This window comes from Streptopelia decaocto (genome assembly GCF_964273445.1).
Source record: "Streptopelia decaocto genome assembly, chromosome: 3".
NCBI lineage: Eukaryota > Metazoa > Chordata > Aves > Columbiformes > Columbidae > Streptopelia > Streptopelia decaocto.
The window spans coordinates 18,911,784-18,930,309 of NC_138656.1; the positions used below are offsets into that span (position 1 = coordinate 18,911,784).

Sequence of the window (18,526 nt, forward strand, 5' to 3'; positions counted from 1 at the left end):
AAGGAGAGTAGAACTGCTCCAATCGTGCTGAACTATCAAGTGCTTATGCTGTGCAACTATACAACAATCTACAGGCTGAAGAGGACCAGCTGCCAGACAATTAATCTCTTTTTTTAGTATAGGTTATAAGCCCATCTCAGAGTCAACAGAGGGGAACGTTGTCTGTGCCATAGCAGATTTGGTGCAACATCTTACTAAAGCTTTCCTGAACTTAAATTTATCTTACTTTAACCATGGCTTTGCACTGGGGTACTAAAAGATGTTTTCATCTGCCATCTCTTGATGTGAGGTGGTGTATCTCCAGCTAGTGCATCGAACAGATGCTGTTACTTCAGCCATTACTGCTTAAGCTGCCACAATCAAGTTTCTGACGGAGTTATCAATGCTCCAGAAGTCAGAAGAGTGAGAAGGTCACATTAGTCATCATAACCAGAGATTACTGCCAAGTGTCATCCTTAGTTGGCTGGGGTAAAGCAAGGAGAGGCTAGAGCCAGTTCCCAAGATTCATCTGAGCTCATCTGTCAGCCCCATTAATAAATCTGTCAGGTCTCAATGCTACTGATACAGAGCACGCAAGGACCTCTCTTATATTTTCTGTACCACAGATAGTGCATAAAGAAATTCACATTGTGAGCATCCAGCACATCCTCCAAAGAAGGGATCTAAATATCACCATGAACAATGTGTGCTCAAGGTGTTCCATGGTCAGTAAAGCTAACAAGGCTTTAGACTGTACTAGAGGAGCGATGCTATGGAAGAGGTTATAATGGCTTTGCAGAAATCAGTGACACATTGTGGTGGGTTGACCTTGGCTGGCTGCCAGATACCCACCCAGCTGCCCTCTCCCTCTCCTCCACAGAACAGAGGGAGAAAATAAGATGAAAAAGCTCGTGGGTCAAGATAAAGACAGCGAGATCACTTATCAATTACAGTCAAAGGCAAAACAGACCGGACTTGGGGAAAACATTTATTGCCAATTAAAACAGGTGTGGATAGTGAGAAACAGATAAACCAAAACACCACCTCCTCCCCTTATTTTCAGTCTGCCCCCAGCTTCAACTTTACTCTTCATTCCTGATTCCTCTACCTCTGCCCAACTCCGAGCAGTGGATGGATGGGGGGCTTGTGGTGAGTTCACAGCAGCTCCTCTGTGTCACCCCTTCCTCCTGATGCTTTTCCCCTGGTCTGGTGTTGATCATTCCACAGGTTCTTTAGGATAAATCTGCTCTAGCATGGGGTCTCCACAAGCTGCAGTTCCTGTCAGGAGTCAGTATGGGCTATCAATGCATGGTTCTCATGGGTGTCCCCACTTCTGCTGCCAAACCTTTGCCAACAACACCCAAAACACATACGCTTTGGAAAAGAGCTAGGAAGAGCTACAGGTGAGGGCAATAATAGTAATTACAGAAAGTAAAGGTTTTCATGTAGGACTCATAAGAAAGAATAGGAGGTCTAAGCTTCAAAAATATGCAAATTATAAGAGACATGGTAGATGTATATGCATTAGGAAACAGCATGGAGGTTTGACTGACTTATGAGTTCTTGTGAGGACATGATGGGATCCAGAAAGATGAGTGGGCAATACCTGATGTATTTTGAAACTATTAAAGCAAATGCCTTATTTTGCAAACCAGTTAATGGGTAGCTTTCATCTGACCTAACTTCAGATATCTGCAAGGGAGGTGTCTCAATCTGAGCCAGTTACCCTTTGCAGTCAGGAGAAAAAAAAAGAGATGGAGGCCCCCAGAGTGTGTGATTCACTTAACCTATTTTAGAGAGATATGAGTCACACAGTTGTAGTGCCTAATTTCTCCCCACAGATTATAATGGCAACCAACTCAGATGCACAGGTAGATGAATCCCATCTAACACATCCAATCAAAGGAACATTTGCCATTAAGCTATTTTTGACTAAATAATACTAATAAAAATTATCTCCTGCTTTGGTGTATCAGCGAGATAATCAACTCCTTTAGGAGAAGCTTTTGCTACAGGTAGGTTATTGCAGTCAACTCTCTTCACTACAGATCTTCCTCTGAAACATCTAGTACCGGATACAGTATGAGGTACAACAGAGTAAGGACTTCATTCTGCAGGACTCCTGTGCCCTCAGTGTAGAATATAGCCATGTTTTTATGGATATAGAGGGAAGATGGGACCTAAACTAAGGTTTATGGTATCTCTGTAATACCAATGCACATATTTTTGAATGTTATTTTTGCCATTCTTCCCTGTTGAGAAAGAGAAGTAAAGACGAGTTCTTTGTTCTGATCATTACCGTTTATCAGAATGATCTTGGTCGTTGCCTGAAGGCATTGCAATGCTGATGAAATGCCCCTGCAACAGCAGTAAGACATCTAAATTTGATGTTTCTAGCTCCTTTCGTATTGCCTTTCTTTTGGAGGGTAGCTTTTTCCAACATGACAGTGTTTGCATGGCTCAGATGAGCCCTGTTGCTAAGAAACAAGTCCCAACTGTGCCTTTAAAACTCTGCCTTTAACCATATAACTCAAGGAAATATTTTTCTTTTCATTTCACTGTACTGGGTGTTTTTATGATGATTTAACTCTGATCTGACTCTTGCATTACATTTCTATCACAACCTTCTGGGACAGGACCCATTCTTTTTCCATTGTCTGTACAGTGTCATGGTCACCTACACAGCTGTATAAATAACATATTTTTAAACAGTACATTTTAAGGTCACATTTTGCACACAATTGTGCTGTAAACAAGAAGAAATACAGTGGGGCCTATGTACTTCAAATATCTGTTAATTCTAACCTACAAAGTACCGTACAAATCAGTGCTCTTTCAGATGGCAACTCCACAGTGCATCTGTGCTTGTTTGGGTTTGGGTTTTTTGCCATGTACTAATTCAAACATGCTGAGGTCCCCCTTGTGCGTAGCTTTCACAGGCATAAAGCAGATCACAGGATCACATGAGGGAGTAACCAGCACATCCAAACTACAAACTGCCTTGTCCATCCTACCTATTTATTGCATTTTCATTAATGCATGGTCCAGACAACACCTTGATTCCTGACAAAGTCTGAGAGTGTTGGGAGATAGTTCATTACAACCAGTTTCCACTAAAGCACAGCTGCATGATCTGAGGCACTGAATTACAAGAAGTCCATATATATTCTTTTGCCAGTTCTGCCACCAACTTCCCAGACAATCTTCAGGTTATTTCCTCTGACTTCTCCATTCGGACTGCGAACAGTCTAAGTGTGTGACACAGCTCTTCCTTCATATTTCTGCATCATAACAGGACTTGACTGTAGTCTGTACTTCACTACTCAGCTCTTCTCACACCAGTAAACAGTGGTCTTCTTAGGAGAGACTTAAATCACAGGCACTGGAATAAGGTCTCGTGTCATTTAGGTATCACCATGTTCCGGTATTTAAAGGGTGGCTGTAAGGAAGATGGAGACTCCTTTTTTATAAGGAATCACATGGCAAAAACGAGGGGCAATGGGTACAAGTTACTGCTGGGGAGATTCCAATCAGACAGAAGAGGGAAATTTTTCACAATGAGAACAATCAGCCACTGGAATAGTCTCCCCAGGGAAGTGGTGGGTTCTCCAACATTGGACACTTTAAAGATTCAGCTGTACCAGGTGCTGGGCCATTTTGTCCAGACTGTGCATTTTGCCAAGAAAGATTGGACCAGACGTGGTCCCTTCCAACATAGTATTCTATGATTCTTTTTACAAAATATACTAAAGAACATTTACTAGTTTATGAAGTATCATAAATATTTAAAAGAAAAACATATTTGTGAGACAGAAAGCAGAATAAGTTTTGTGATGCAACAGCCTCAGATTTTCAGTCTTGGTTGCTGGCTAATTTGGGAAATACACAGTATCACAGTATCACAGTATGTTTGGGATTGGAAGGGACCTCAAAAGATCATCCAGTCCAATCCCCCTGCTGGAGCAGGAACGCCTAGGTGAGGTCGCACAGGAACATGTCCAGGCGGGTTTTGAATGTCTCCAGAGAAGGAGACTCCACAACCTCCCTGGGCAGCCTGTTCCAGTGCTCTGGCACCCTCACTGAGAAGAAGTTTTTTCTCAAGTTTAAGAAGTTCCACTTAAATTCCAGCTTGATCCCATTACCCCTTGTCCTATCATTGTTTGCCACTGAGAAGAGCCTGGCTCCGTCCTCATGGCACTCACCCTTTATATATTTATAAGCATTAATAAGGTTCCCCCTCAGTCTCCTCTTCTCCAAACTAAAGAGACCCAGCTCCCTCAGCCTTTATTCGTAACGGAGGTGCTCCACTCCCTTAATCATCTTTGTTGCCCTAACAGTTCTCAATGGGTGTCCTACTTGGTACTGCAACTTAGAAAGAGTCTTATCTGGTTTTAAGTGCAATGTAAGAGCTCAATTCTGCAACTCTTGTATACAGAAAGTACTACTATTCACAGGAACAACCTCACAGGGTCAGCTCCATGTTACAAGAAACAGCAAAAATGCTGAGCAGAGGGGAGGCAAAATGGTTCTAGAGGCTCAACACCACATTGCTCTGCATGTTGTGGATTCTTGGTTCTGACATGTGGTTTACCTTGAAATGGGAACATGTTGCACCTGTTTTGCACCGTTGCAAATGTTTGTTGCTCCAAGCAATGTGACCTGGAGTCCCTAGAGAAACTAAAAGGGGGACATCTTCTCTGACCAGTTCTGCCTTGGCACACAGAGAGTAAATGAGCACTGAAATAACATCTGGTGGATTAAAAGCACTGGTGTGAGAGCAGAACATATACACACATGGGCCAGATTTTCAATTGTATCATGTATACCACATTTTAGCTAATATACAGAAGAAAAATCTTTTATTCCTGTGCCAATAAAACTAAGGGAGGACTGTTACCATTTGTTCATCAGAGCTTCAGTAAAAGAAGGATCCATCGTGTAATTGCTGAGCAAGAGTGGTTCCTGGGAACTAGTGTTTGGTCTACACTCTATTCCTGGCTCTACCACAGGTTTCTTCTCTCAGCTGCACAAAGCACAAGGACACAGATCCTACTTTTTAACCAGGTTGCCTCAAATCTACCATCCAAAGTGGGAATACCAAGGCTTAATTCCGACAGAAATGAGAATTTGCGTGTTGACACCCTTATGCATAAGGAGTTACTTGGATCAAGATGGGTTGGTGACACAGAATGGCTGATGGCTAAACACAGAGTCCTCTCCCTTCTCTCCAGACCCCATGGCTTGGTTGAAGCTCTGCTTTGCACTTTTGCAGCTCCCTACACCTCTGCAGCATGGGTGTAAAAGAACACTCATGTTCCATGGCAGTATATGATATAAGGGGCTAGCTCTCAAAGCACCAAAATGTACAGCTGCCCAATGTAAACAAGATAAGAGATCATCTCAGGGAGTGAGCTTCAAAGGAGTGCCAGGAGAATCGATTTCAATGTTGGTTTTGTGGGATGTGTGGGAGGAGCAGAGGACTGAGTGAAATAAGTACTCAGGTTGTCAATGTATAAAATTACCTTCTAGATTTAAAAGAGAAAACAAGAGAGCATTTCTGTACTCACAATTGCCAGTGATTGTACTTTCTGTGCTCTTTTCTCTCTTTTACATGAGACAAGGAACCATCCCACCAGCTCTCTGTAGTCACAATGAAATTTCAGTAGGAGGAAAAAAATCTCGTGATGCTGAGACTATTTTTTTTTAATTTATTATTTGCTTTCTAAAGCCACTGCTAAGGCTTCTCTGATATTGAACAGTTTGTTGAGTGCAGTGCTAATGAACAGAGGTGTGCAGCAAAAAACATTATCATCCTTGCAATACAGACAGGAAGATCTGGCAACGCTTTCACAATTAGATAGATTGAGAGATAACTTAATGGCCCAATCCAGAGAATCCACACTAACTAAATTGTCCAACTACATAAAAACCAATGTTTCTATTTCAATGGATTACTCGACAACTAGTCTGGTGCAAATGAGTTTGGAAATAGGTCTGATTGGATGCAATCATTTCACAAAGACAGAAGGAAGGTATGGGGAACCATGCCAATCCCACAGCTAGAAAGGGATTTTCTGGCTACACCTCACAAATATCTCAATTAGTGAGCAGTCCTCTCTCACAGTCCTAAAGCCTCCGTGAACCCCTGATGCTAGGACAGCAGCTCCAGAGTGGGCAAGGAGAGTTTTATGTCCTTACACTGTTTTGTGCATGTAGATCCAAGGAGGTCCAGCTGTGCTTTTAGCTATAATTTAGTCTTCAGATGCTTGGAACCAATTTTCAGTGGTAAGGAAACGTAAAGCTTCCTGACTCCAAAACAGTATTTGCAAGAAGACATGAAAAAAAAGCTTTCCATTTACAGGGAATCTAAATACCTAAACCTGGATGCAAGAGCTTATTTCATCTTACTATAAAGAACCTAGTCCTGACCAATGTCAGTGAAACAGGTCTGACTATATGGGACTCTCCACATAGTGATTTCTACAGTGTCAAGTTGCCATCTCCTTTCCCCAGCATGGCATAGCAAATACAGTGTTGGATATTCACACACAAAAAAAATCATGTTTATGGAAATCGAATTGTCATGGCAACAGAAGAGGCCTTGCAAGTATTTTTAAAACAGCAAATAAACAAAATTAATTTATTAAATTTAAAATCCACTATTTTATGAAAGCACTTAAACAGATACAATAAATGGTCTTCTACCTACATCAGGAAGAAATAATTTAAACCCAAGATCTCACATCACCATATTGGCATACGTAATAGACTTATGCATATAAAAAAATGTATTTTAAACTTAAAAAAGTAGAACTGTTTCAGCTGGACAGTGCTATACAAATGTGGTCATTTGGCTTATTTTATTTCAGGTAAAACAGTTTCATATAAATCTGATTCATACTTTGCAAAATGACTCAACTTTTTAACACAGTAAACTTATAACAGTGGCTCATTATAATCTAGTTTATTAACCTTCATTAAAATCTCAGTTCTTCAAGGGCTTATAACACCTAAAAATGTACAAACACTTTTTAAAACAACGTTCTTATATGGTTCCATTGAATTTTTTTCCAACACAACCTCAAATTTAATTTGACCATTTAGTCTTTGTGTTCTTTACAAACTTGCTTATGTTATAACTGAAACAAAATGCTTATCCACAAACTCAGAGCATTTCTAAGTTTTGTGTAGATATGCATCAATACTTGTGGCAAACTGAGAGCTCAGCCCAGATAAATGAAAAGCTGGTGAGATGCTGGATAATTGTTTTTGATACGTTTCATTTCATATTCCTAAAGGTGGCAGCCTCAGTCCCCCTGCGAATTCCCTTGTATACGCATTATTACTGAAGTTGAAAATGTGGTACAGATCAAATCACTGCAGTGAATGTGATTATGTTTCCAAGGGTTCCTCTACTGATTGTATTCACTCTTCCCTCTAGCCAGATTTGACCATGATCCACACTGGGTATATCCTTAATATCCTTGTTGTGTGCTCATACTGGGACTTTCAATGTAAGTTAGTGTATTACCAATCAACTTTCATCATACATCTCATTTATATTTACTAGTCTGGATATTTCATGATCATATGCTCAAAGACATGAGTGTCCATGGTTTTGCCGAGTCTGGCGGAGTTGTAAATTAGTTAGCAATGTATCTACTTTTTTAAATTTAAAAGCTCAGTATAATATTGTTATCCTCCAATGCTGAAAAATCATGAATCAGGTTCTCCAAAACTGACATTAAAAATAAAATGTAATTAGTTCCTTGTCCCCTCTATCTCCTCCCCCCTCTTTTTCTGAGACAGGATCCTGCTCCAAAGCCATGAGAGTTACATTTTTCTTCTCCTAAAAGCAGAAATTCTCATCTAATCAAGAGCCTCAAGGGACAGGGTTCTAAGGAAACACCAAATATTGTGACAGTCAGGATTGCACTGCTAGGCCTTTAGAGGGGCTGTCATGTAGTTAAGAGAGAATTTGTAACTCCCTTAGAATAGAAAAACTGAGCTTTGAACTGCCTTTATAACAAGAACTACATTGCTAGATGAAGGAGAAAGCAGCTTCTAAGTGGTAACATGGAGAGAAAACAATTTGTGGAAATGAGTGTTTTAAATCAAATATTCGAGTTTTGTCTATTTATTTTTCCCTTGACTACACACAATGAAACCTAGTAAGTTTATAACATCAGAAATCAACAAGTGAAATATAACTAGGTAGAATGGAACATGATTTTTCTCAGGCTCTTATAATCTTTTCATTTTGGGGCTCCTAGTTAACACAAATGCTCAAAAATTCTGGGAAGAGGAGGAAGAGGGATTAACTCCTTCACTTAATGAAAAAGCTTCTGATCTCCAGCAGAACCAGGGAAACCCAGGTTTCACACTCCTGGAATCTCTAAAGCAAGCTTGGTCAACACAAACTTTTCTTTCTCACGTGAGGCTGGTCTGTGTCAATGTCACACCCTGGGTCTGACCTGCAGTCGGTGATGTCTCAGGTCACCGTGTGCTGCTGGCTCCAGCTCTCCAAGAAGGAACACTACTGCCACACCAGCTGCCTCACACCACAACTGCTCCGGCTCACAGGCAGCATCCAAAAGGCAAGTGAGCTCTGACTGCCATTGCAAATAAGGCGTTGGGCTGTGAACTGGAATAGCTGCAGCAGAGGTGGGCATTCCCTTCTGCTGCCCTTGCTGCTGGAGCAGTGACTTCCAGTAGAAGTCGTTTAAGGCACAGATAATGTGTTTAATTGCCAGCAAGGTCTGCCAGATGCCAGAACCTTTATACTAGTAAAATCCCAAGTACCAGACATAGGTACAACACTCTAACCTGGTTTACCTTCTTCTAGACATGGGCTGGAAGGAATATCTGATGAGGAGCAGCTGAGGACTCTGGTTTGTCTCATTTGGAGAAAAGGAGGCTGAGGGGTAACCTTGTAGCTCTCTACAGCTCCCTGAGGGCGGGAATATGGAGAGAGAGGTGCTGAGCTCTTCTCCATGGCATCTGTCCTTGTTTCGGCTGGGATAGAGTTAATTTTCTTCCTAGTAGCTCGTATGGTGCTGTGGTTTGAATTTAGAATAAGAATAATGTTGATAACACACTGATGTTTTAGTTGTTACTCAGTAGTCCAGAAGTTTTCAGCTTCTCAGGCAGTGCCAGGTACACAAGGAGCTTGGGAGAGGACGCAGCCAGGACAGCTGACCCAGACTGACCAGACGGATGTTCCATACCATGGGATGTCATGCTTGGTATATATTTTGGGAGAAGCTGCCTCGGGAAATTGCAGCTTGGGGCCAGGTCGAGCATCGACCACTGGGTGGTGAGCAATGGCATTGCACATCAGGCATTTCATATATTATTACTATTATAATTGATGTCATTGTTATCATTATTTCCCTTTCTGTCCTACTAAACTTTATCTTAACCCATGAGGTTTACTTTCCCCCCTAGTTCTGTCCCCCATCGCACTGGGGTGGAGAGGTGGTGACCGAACGGCTGTCTGGTGTTTAGCTGCCCATTGGGTCAAACCACAACAACATCCAGTGACAAGTCGTGTGGGAATGGTTCAAAGCTGTGTCAGTGAAGGTTTAGACTGGACATAGGAAGCATTTATTTACCAAAAGGGTGGTCAAAGACTGGAGCAGGCTTCCTTGAGAGGTGGTCGAGACCCCAAACCTGTCAGTGTTTAACAGGCATTTGGACAATGCCCTTAACAACATGCTTTAACCTTTGGTCAGCTCTGAAGAGGTCAGGCAGTTGGACTGGATGATCATTTTAAGTCCCTTCCAACTGAACTGTTCTATTTTGTTCTGTTTTTATTGACCAGCATCTTTGCACGATGCTATAACCAAGTCCATATACACCCACTGTAGTGCTGCAACTGTGTAACTTTGATGTTGCAAAGTTCTAAAATGAAGACAAGTCCAAAGACAGAAGAAAGAATGTTACATGTCGGATTGAGTTTGTATCTCATAGAAAATAAGAAGAAAGCTCTTTTCCCCTTTCCAGGTTACCTCTGAATGAAAGTTTTCACAAAGGAATTGCAAACTCCAGTCCCTTTTACAAACTTACGGACTATTTTAGAATGCCTTTACCATCCAGTCACTTCCTTCTCCACAAAATTCAGAATTGCATACAGATTCTCCAGTTCACCTTTCTGCTTTATGCCAGCTGCTGCCACCTACGGGTGTGTTTGTGTTCAGGGTGTTGGATGCAATGTGATGGGCAAGAGCCAGAGGGACCTGGTTTCTGCTTCCAGCTCCTCCCTTTGCAACTCTGAACAGCTCCACAAACTCTTGATGCTCTTTTCATGGTGGAACAGAGAGAAAACGGCAGCAAACTGCTGCAAGGAGTGGTGCTTTATCAGAGCTGGTAAATCTCTGACACCCACTGATTCAGAGCAGGAGAACAATTCACCTCCATCCTGCAACACAGACTAACGCACTCTCCTCATCCAAGTTACTTCTGCCTTCAAATCCTTTCACTCCTTTTCTCTCTTGCTGCAAGTTCCAGTTCTTTGGCCTTCTCACTAAATCTCTGCAAATGTACTTTTCTCCTTCTGGGCTTGATTCTCTATTTTTCTCCACTTCACACCCTTCGTCTGGAACAGCTTTCCAGACTCCTTAAAATTCAGTTGGTTTACTTGGCCATTTAACAGCTCTTCTCTCCTGTCTGCTCCCACCTTCACTCTTCATCTTCAAGTACATCTGTCCAAATTGCACTAAATGACAAACGAGACTGCAAGACGCTGAGCAAACCCTGTCTCCTTGTGTGTTCATTAAGTAATAAATACCTCCACAGAACTGCTTCAATGACAGCAGGGATCAAAAAACAGTGAACAAAAACATCACTGGCCATTTCTTTTGTCTTCTATTTCGATGGAAACAGAAGGCGTGAAGGAGGGGAGAGAAACTTGTTTGCATTTAAGTTGGTCGGGCACTGACAGCAATGCAAAAGCAGCAGCACTAGGTTAGTGCGCAGCTTGACAGCAAAAATGAACCAAAAAGTCATCGTAAATGCAAGTAGAGCTCCACAGTTGACTTTTACCAACTACAAATGAAGAGCAAAAATTGACCAAAGGACATAAAGAGTACTAAATATTTGGACTGTGACAGAGACTGTAGTTGAGAACAAGGCGTTGCTGTGCTTTTGCCATGTATGCCCATAACTGTGTCTGTAAAGCACGGGCCATAGGAGGATGATGAGTAAGAAGGCACGTACATAAGTGGCCATCTTGTCTGCGTGGATAAACTTAAGGAAGGGATACAGTGTAAGACACAGGAAAGGAAGGAAGAAGAAGAATAAATTTAGTGTTCAGGCAAGTATGGGCTAATAAAATACAGCCACAAAGCAGAAAGCAGCCTTATTCCTAAAATACATCAGGGACACTGGATTAAAACTGAGGGGCCACATCAGATCCCTCAGCAGAGATAAAACCTTTTTTTTTTTTCTTTTTTTTTTCTTTTTTTTTTCTTTTTTTTTTCTTTTTTTTTTCTGATCAGAATACACAAACTGCAGTTGTCTCAACCAAGGAGCTACAAACCTGACAGAATTTGGCATTTATTCTGATCACAAATTAGCTGCAAATCACTTTCGAGTTCTTCAAGCTTGTTTGTCATTCTAGATGGTCCAGACACTTCATGTCACAAAAATATTCCTGGCTACCCTGTACTGGCAATATCATTGAGTAACTGTTCACTATGATCAGCCAAGTAAGTTATGTAAGACATCTAAATTTCTCACTTAAATCTCTGTTGTATTTATATTTTTTAAAGGGAAAAAAAAAAAAAAAGAAGAGGAAGAAATCAATGGCCTTCTCCCCGCTGTCAAGAACAGGACCTGCAGGAGTAGAAACCTGCAGATTCAGTTGTCCTTGCGCCCAACTTTACCTCACCATGAGGAATATCTACAGCACTGCTACCAGCAATGGAGCAGTAGCCTGAATGCACACGTTTTATTGCAGGTCTCCTTTCCCACCTTGTGCAAGTCAATGAAGAAATCACCATCAAGATTTTCTTGATCTTTTCAGCGGAAAATACAAACCCCAGAGTGAAGTCTACTGACTTTTGTTTGTTTTCTGTGTTTAACTAGGGCAACAAAGATGATGAAGGGAGTGGAGCACCTCCCTTATGAAGAAAGGCTGAGGGAGCTGGGTCTCTTTAGTTTGGAGAAGAGGAGACTGAGGGGTGACCTTATTAATGTTTATAAATATGTAAAGGGTGAGTGCCACAAGGATGGAGCCAGGCTCTTCTGGGTGGCAAACAATGATAGGACAAGGGGTAATGGGATCAAGCTGGAATATAAGTGAAACCTCTTAAATTTGAGAAAAAACTTCTTCTCAGTGAGGGTGCCAGAGCTGCCCAGGGAGGTTGTGGAGTCTCCTTCTCTGGAGACATTCAAAACCCGCCTGGACATGCTCCTGTGCGACCTCACTTAGGCGTTCCTGCTCCAGCAGGGGGATTGGACTAGATGATCTTTTGAGGTCCCTTCCAATCCCAAACATACTGTGATACTGTGAACTATGCTCTCATGAACAAATAGCTTGTTTCTGCAGGCTACCAGTGGTCTATACGTCAGAGGATGAAAGGCAACATTAGCTAAAGAATTCCAGCAGTAAAGTCCACAAATACAACTTCATACAAGCACTTGAAAAACCTTTGTTTTCCACAAATCAGCTTGTAAATCACCCAGATTGATTGATTTACATGTCCATGGGAAAAAAAAAATATTAAAAAGGATCATACATGACAAAGCAAGTTTGAGATTTTAATGCACAGATGTTTAAAAACCCTGATTTCTTTTTTTGCAATATTTGTCCTACTGTAGATAAGAAAATGAGTTTTTTCTTTGAAATTCTTTGTTTCAATAATGAAGGCGATGGATGTTTACTTGAGGCATCTATTTACCGTTCTAACAAAAAAAATAAAACTGGTATTGATAATTTTATGCAGATCTCATTCCTGCAGCTTTCCTGAGTGTTCTGTTCTGTGCTTCCATTCAGCTCTTTGGTGAGCTCATTCTGCTGAAGAGAGCCGTGGCTTCTAATGAGAGCCTTCTGCAGATGCTTGGCTTCTGTAAATCGAGCATTAACACCATCTTTACATAGCTGAAGGTCTAGCCCTTGAACACTATCAAGACTGAAGCAGAATAAGCAGCAGAAGACTCATGACATGAAGCTGACACACTGAGGAACAGGAGAGCTATACACCACGGAAGAAGAATTCAGTGGGCTGGGAATCATGCCTCCATTCTCTAGCTGCCCGGGAGAGGCTGTCACTCATCACCATCTCCACCGGCTATTTCATGGCACATGGGTGGCTGCTCTCCTACCTTGCACTAACATAATTTTATGCTACGTGTTTCAATTAGTCTCTACCTAAAAATAGTGCACGTGTATCATTCAGGCTCTGATCCAAAAGTCCACCCCCTTCCTGACAGAAGGGATTAATCTTGGAGAATACCTCATACTTTCAGATAATTCCACTCAGTTCTCATGTTCCCCTCAAGTTCTCTCCCTTCATTTCCCCCCTCCCACACACGTGATGTCAAGGCAAGGAAAAATGGGTAGGAAGAAGGGCAAGATTCCCATGTATCAGCTCAGGGAATGACAAGGAGCCAGATCTTCTCCCACGCTGACTGGCAGCTCCAAGAGAACACAGTCTGCCAGCTAAAGGGCATGGCCAGCCCCTTCTCTCACTTGCCATCTGCAGCACGTACCAGCTGGAGGTGCACACTGCTCAGTCCTGTGGAATGGAAAAAGAGAGGATATACCACCACTTATCTCTGCTGGCGTCATCACCTTCCATCCTCCAGAGCTCATTACCGCACGATTTGGCCCTGAGGTATCAGAGCCTGCTCCAGAAGAAGACCTAAGCCAGACTGGAGGTTACAGTGTCTGTGGCACAGAGTGCCTGTGGCAGAGCTGGAATGCTAGCAGCCAACAGCACGATGGTTTTTCCTACAGCGCTTGTTGAGAACAGCAGCTCCCTCTTCTCCCTTTCATGCTTTCTGCTCCTTTTATGAACCTTCACAAGGGACACATCCATCACAGCCCAGCCCTGCAGCCCTATCGGATGCAGATGAGGAAGACCGCACTGGACCACGGAAAATTCTGGTCCAGGATGTCTCCACGTGGTTGTGCCTATCACAGTGTGTAATTTCAAGGCTGTTCTGCAAAACAGATTACAAGTAGATGGGCTAATCAAGCTTTTTTAGGTTGTAATCAGTCTGAATTTTAAATTTTGGCAAGGCAGAAGTTAACATATCCCCTGGGCATGAAAAATTTCCTTTGAGGCTTTTGTAACATAAATGCAAAGAGTAATTAAAACCCAGTTTACAATGCATCTTAAAACCTGCAGTTCTGAGTTCCTACATAAAACCCTGAAAATTAACCAACTGAAAAAAACAAATTTACTATAAACAAAGAAGAAAGTGTCACTTCTCCTGTCCAAATAGAGTACTACTGCAAAACATAAATACCATAAAGGGAAAATAAACTAGATTTTTAAAATTCTCAGGTCTCATCCTCATAGATGACTCCCATAACACAGGAAAGATAATCTAACTGAAAAACGTACAGGCTTTCAGATGCTGAGAGACTGCCTGAGTATTTGATAGCCTGCACCAGAGTGCAAGTCCTATTCGGATACCACTGGTTTGAAGTACTGGGCATTAGTGAACACCTCAAATGTACTGGTCTCCAAACAGCAGAACACTCGTTGTATTTGTTGCTGCCCATTTTCTTGTCTATTCTGTTGGATTCTGAATCTTCATTGCAATTGCACTGCAGAGTCTGCACAAGAATGACAACTATGTGCAAAACAGATGAGGAATGAATTCAGGCACTGAAAAATAGAGAACTTCCATTACCACCTAAACACAGTCACACTCTCCACCTAAGCAAGGAAAATATACAGCAAGCCTGTGAAACATCATTTTAACATGTCGTAAATCTGGAGTACAGAAATTGATGGGAATGTTGCCATTTACTTCACTGGGAACAGGCTCACATCCTAGATGTGAACACTTCACACCACAGCAAATATTATTTATTTTACAAGTGTTGCTCAGTTCAGTGAGATGGCCGAAGTGCGACAATGCCACAGGATCTCTTTTTACCCTGACTATTCCTGCCAGGATATTTGTGTTCCTGCTGTTTCCCCTTGTGTGTGGGCTATGTGATATACGATAGGATGTGGCTGAGATTGTAAATATCTACATTCTAGTCGAGTATATCATCTCAAAGTAAATTTTCTATCAAAATGCATACGATATTAGCAGCTTCATTAAGAGAACAGTTCATTTACGTACGGACAAAGTGCTATGCTTTGCATTCAGAGTTTAGAATGCATCTCCAAGATAATGCTTTTTGCCAGTCTGCGAGAATGTCACATGGAAGGATTTATTTTAATTTCTGGTTTCTTTGTTTTGCTACTTTTGCAACAGAAGATCAGGAGGAACAGTGGTATAAAGAGGCAGAAAGTACCACTGAACTCAGTGCACAAAATGGAATATCTTTTTTTTATCGTCATCTGTTCAAAAAAAAAAAAGCAAAGCCCTGGTTCAGCCAGTCAATGCTAATGCAACCAACATGGCTGCAAAGTCCAGATTCACATCCCAGGCTTTCAAGCCAGAAGGAACTGGGAGCCCTATACACCTGCCTTTCGAAAGGAAGCAATACCTGCTGCCATTCTTTGCTGACGCCTCCATGTGTGAGCATCCCCGCAGCAGCGAGCAGCCAGAGAGCTCCGGACAGATAACCACACCTCTAAACCAGGTCTGGCATGAGGCTGGCTTATGGGGATCCACCTTCTGAGGATGAAGGAAGAACGCTGCGGGTTTTCTAGTGTACTGTGAAAAGCAGCACAGTATGAAGAATAAGATCATTCCAATGAGGTAAAGGGTACAGTGAGCCAGTTTTTTTTCTTGTATGTCTACAGTGAATATGTAGTGTCTTCAATGCCAACAGAAAACTACATTCACTTTGAAAGCTCTGGCTTTGAACAGCTGTCTCTGAAAACGGTGGAAAATAAAGTGGTAAATAACAATAACCTAAACCACCATCAAAGCACTCAACTGGAGAGTTTATGTTTGATTCATCACTCCAGGTTCTTCAGGTGGCTGCACACAAGGGCTGTGAAAACAACACACCCGAGCACACAGCATTACGTCTGGAAGCGCATACGCCCATGCCGTTCTTTTCACAGGAAAATTCTGAGGTATTTCAAAAGGTGGAAGTTTTCCTCTGGAATCCACGTTCAGAGCAAACACACTGAATACCAATGGCTTCTACACATTGCACATAGTATACCACTCAGACTTAGGTGATACTTTAATCAGAAACTTAAGAATTTCAGATTCATTTAAAAATTAAGCCACCTGAAACACATGAAGCAGGTAAGGGCAGGGCAGTAGCTCTTTAAAAGCAGGGCAAGCTGCAGTGACCATAGTAGCAGAAATAGTGGTAACAAGTAAACCATGAGAGACTCAAGGTATGGACTGATAGGTTGTGTTTCTTTTGGGATTTTTAAAATGTGACTGTTTTGCTTGCAGCTAGAATACTTGTATTTAGCTTTGTGTTCCAGGTGCCTTTGTAGTGGTTAAACTCTAGCCCCGGTTGTAGTAAGCAAGTATTTCCTAATTAAAAAGGAGGAAAGGGAAACTTAGAAGGGATTGTAGCCACAGTTTAGGAATGTGTTACCCGAGTTACTCACTAGGGACTTCATATTGAGAAGCTGAATCCCCAGTTCCTCCAGACATCAGTTCTTTGGAGTAATGGTACAGGACCGACATTTTTAAGGGGTCTCCTTAGGAAGCTTGAGATGAGGGGCTCTGAAAGTTCGCCTTTGCTGGTGGGTGATGTGGGCACTCTGCCTCTTGGTCCTCTAACTAAAATTACAGCTCGCAAGAGCCCTAACAGCTGAAGCCTTTCCCGTGAACCACAGGATTCCCAGCGTCTGGCCGTACCCCGCCTGAAGGCTCGGAAAGCACGGGGATGCTCAGCCCCCACAAGCCGGAGACCGGCCTCTGCCTGGCTGAGTCACACGGCGAAGCCCCGCCGGGTACACGGGGGGGACGGGCGGGCTCCCCTCGTCCTGGGCACCGCTCACCGGCCGCGAGAAACGTGCCACCCCAAGGGGCGCGACGGCTGCGGTGGAGCCCGCATCCCCTCCGCGCTGCGCGGACGCTGCCCCGAGGGGCGGGCGACCGCGGGCAAATGGCTCTCCGCGGGGCCGCTCCCCCAGGAGCCGCTCCAGCCCCCGCCGGCGGCGACCGCTCCCCGCTCCCGCCGCAAAACTTTCCGCCGGAGCGCAGCGGCAGGCTCTTTCCCTCCCTCTTTCCCGCCTCCCTTCCTCCGGCGCCGTCGGGGAAAGTTGCCGCCGCGGCGGGGACCGGCTCCCCACAGAGATGGGCACCGGCCCCGGTAAAGTAGCGGCAGGTGTGGGGAGCGCGCCCCGCCGCCGGCAGACACTCGCCACGCAGCCCCGCGCCTTGGAACCCCCCGTCCCGGCTGCACGGCGGCGGCCGCCCTCCCGCCGCGCCCAGAGCTTGTGGAGCTCCTTACCCAGCCCCGGCACGAAGGTGTTGAGGAAGAGGCAGATGACAGCCACGGGGAACGGCATGTAGGGGATGGCGGCGCGCAGGGGGCCCTTCTTCTCCCGGACCTGCACCACCACCCCGCTGGAGGGGGCAGCGCCCCGGCTGGGCTCCGCGGCCGCCGCGCTCTCGCCGTCTTTGGGGAAGGGCTCCATGGCCGGCGCGGCCGAGGCTGCCGGTGCCCCGGCGGGCTCCCAGCTGCCGCCGCGCGCTCCCGCCGCCGCTGCGCGGCCCCGCCTGCGCACGGGTGCGCGCGCCCCCCTCCGCGGACCCCTCCCCTCGCAGGCCCCCGCCGCCGTTCCCGCCCAAGTCAGCAACCGACGTGGCCAACCGGCCCGGAACCGGCGGGACGACGGCGCTGAGCGGTGGGCACAGCCCGCCGGGCTGCCCACGGGCTGCCCGCCCCAGCGCGGCTCCGCCGCGGCCGCTCTGAGGGGTCACCCCGCCCCAGGCTGCTGCTCCCCCTGACCCGCCTGGCAAAAGAGGAGCTGCTCGGCTTGATCTTGGGGAAGGGGGAAAGCCATTTCAATATGAAAGAGCGTAGAAGTGATGAACAAATAATGCCGCTTTAAAAATAGCTGCGCTCTGAAGGTGTAAGAAAAGGCGTAAATTAAACCCACACTCATTTATTGTTTGAAAATCCCTGCTGTAAGCAGGGAAGAGGAGGGAGGAAAGGAGAAGAGCCACGAGAATTCGGAGGAGAAAAGAAAAATACACCCTTGAAAAGCTAATTGCAGTTTGGGACAGTGTGAACAATGTATCTTAATTCACTTCAGTACCTCATTAATGTTTATAAATATGTAAAGGATGAGTGTCACAAGGATGGAACCAGGCTCTTCTCGATGACAACCAATGATAGGACAAGGGGCAATGGGTACAAACTGGAACACAGGAGGTTCCACTTAAATATGAGAAGAAACTTCTTCACAGTGAGGGTGCCAGAGCACTGGAACAG

General features: G+C 44.1%; 1 protein-coding gene across 2 annotated transcripts in view; it reads right to left on the reverse strand.

Annotated features, from left to right (window-relative positions):
* STUM (stum, mechanosensory transduction mediator homolog) overlaps positions 1–17,754 on the reverse strand; it is a 50,897-nt gene extending 33,143 nt beyond the window's left edge. For both annotated transcript variants that reach the window (XM_082048482.1, XM_082048483.1), the window contains exon 1: positions 17,540–17,754. In XM_082048482.1, coding sequence (XP_081904608.1) covers positions 17,540–17,726 — 187 coding nt within the window. In that variant the 5' untranslated portion in view covers positions 17,727–17,754. The remainder of the gene's footprint in view (positions 1–17,539) is intronic.
* Positions 17,755–18,526: the final 772 nt, after the last annotated feature.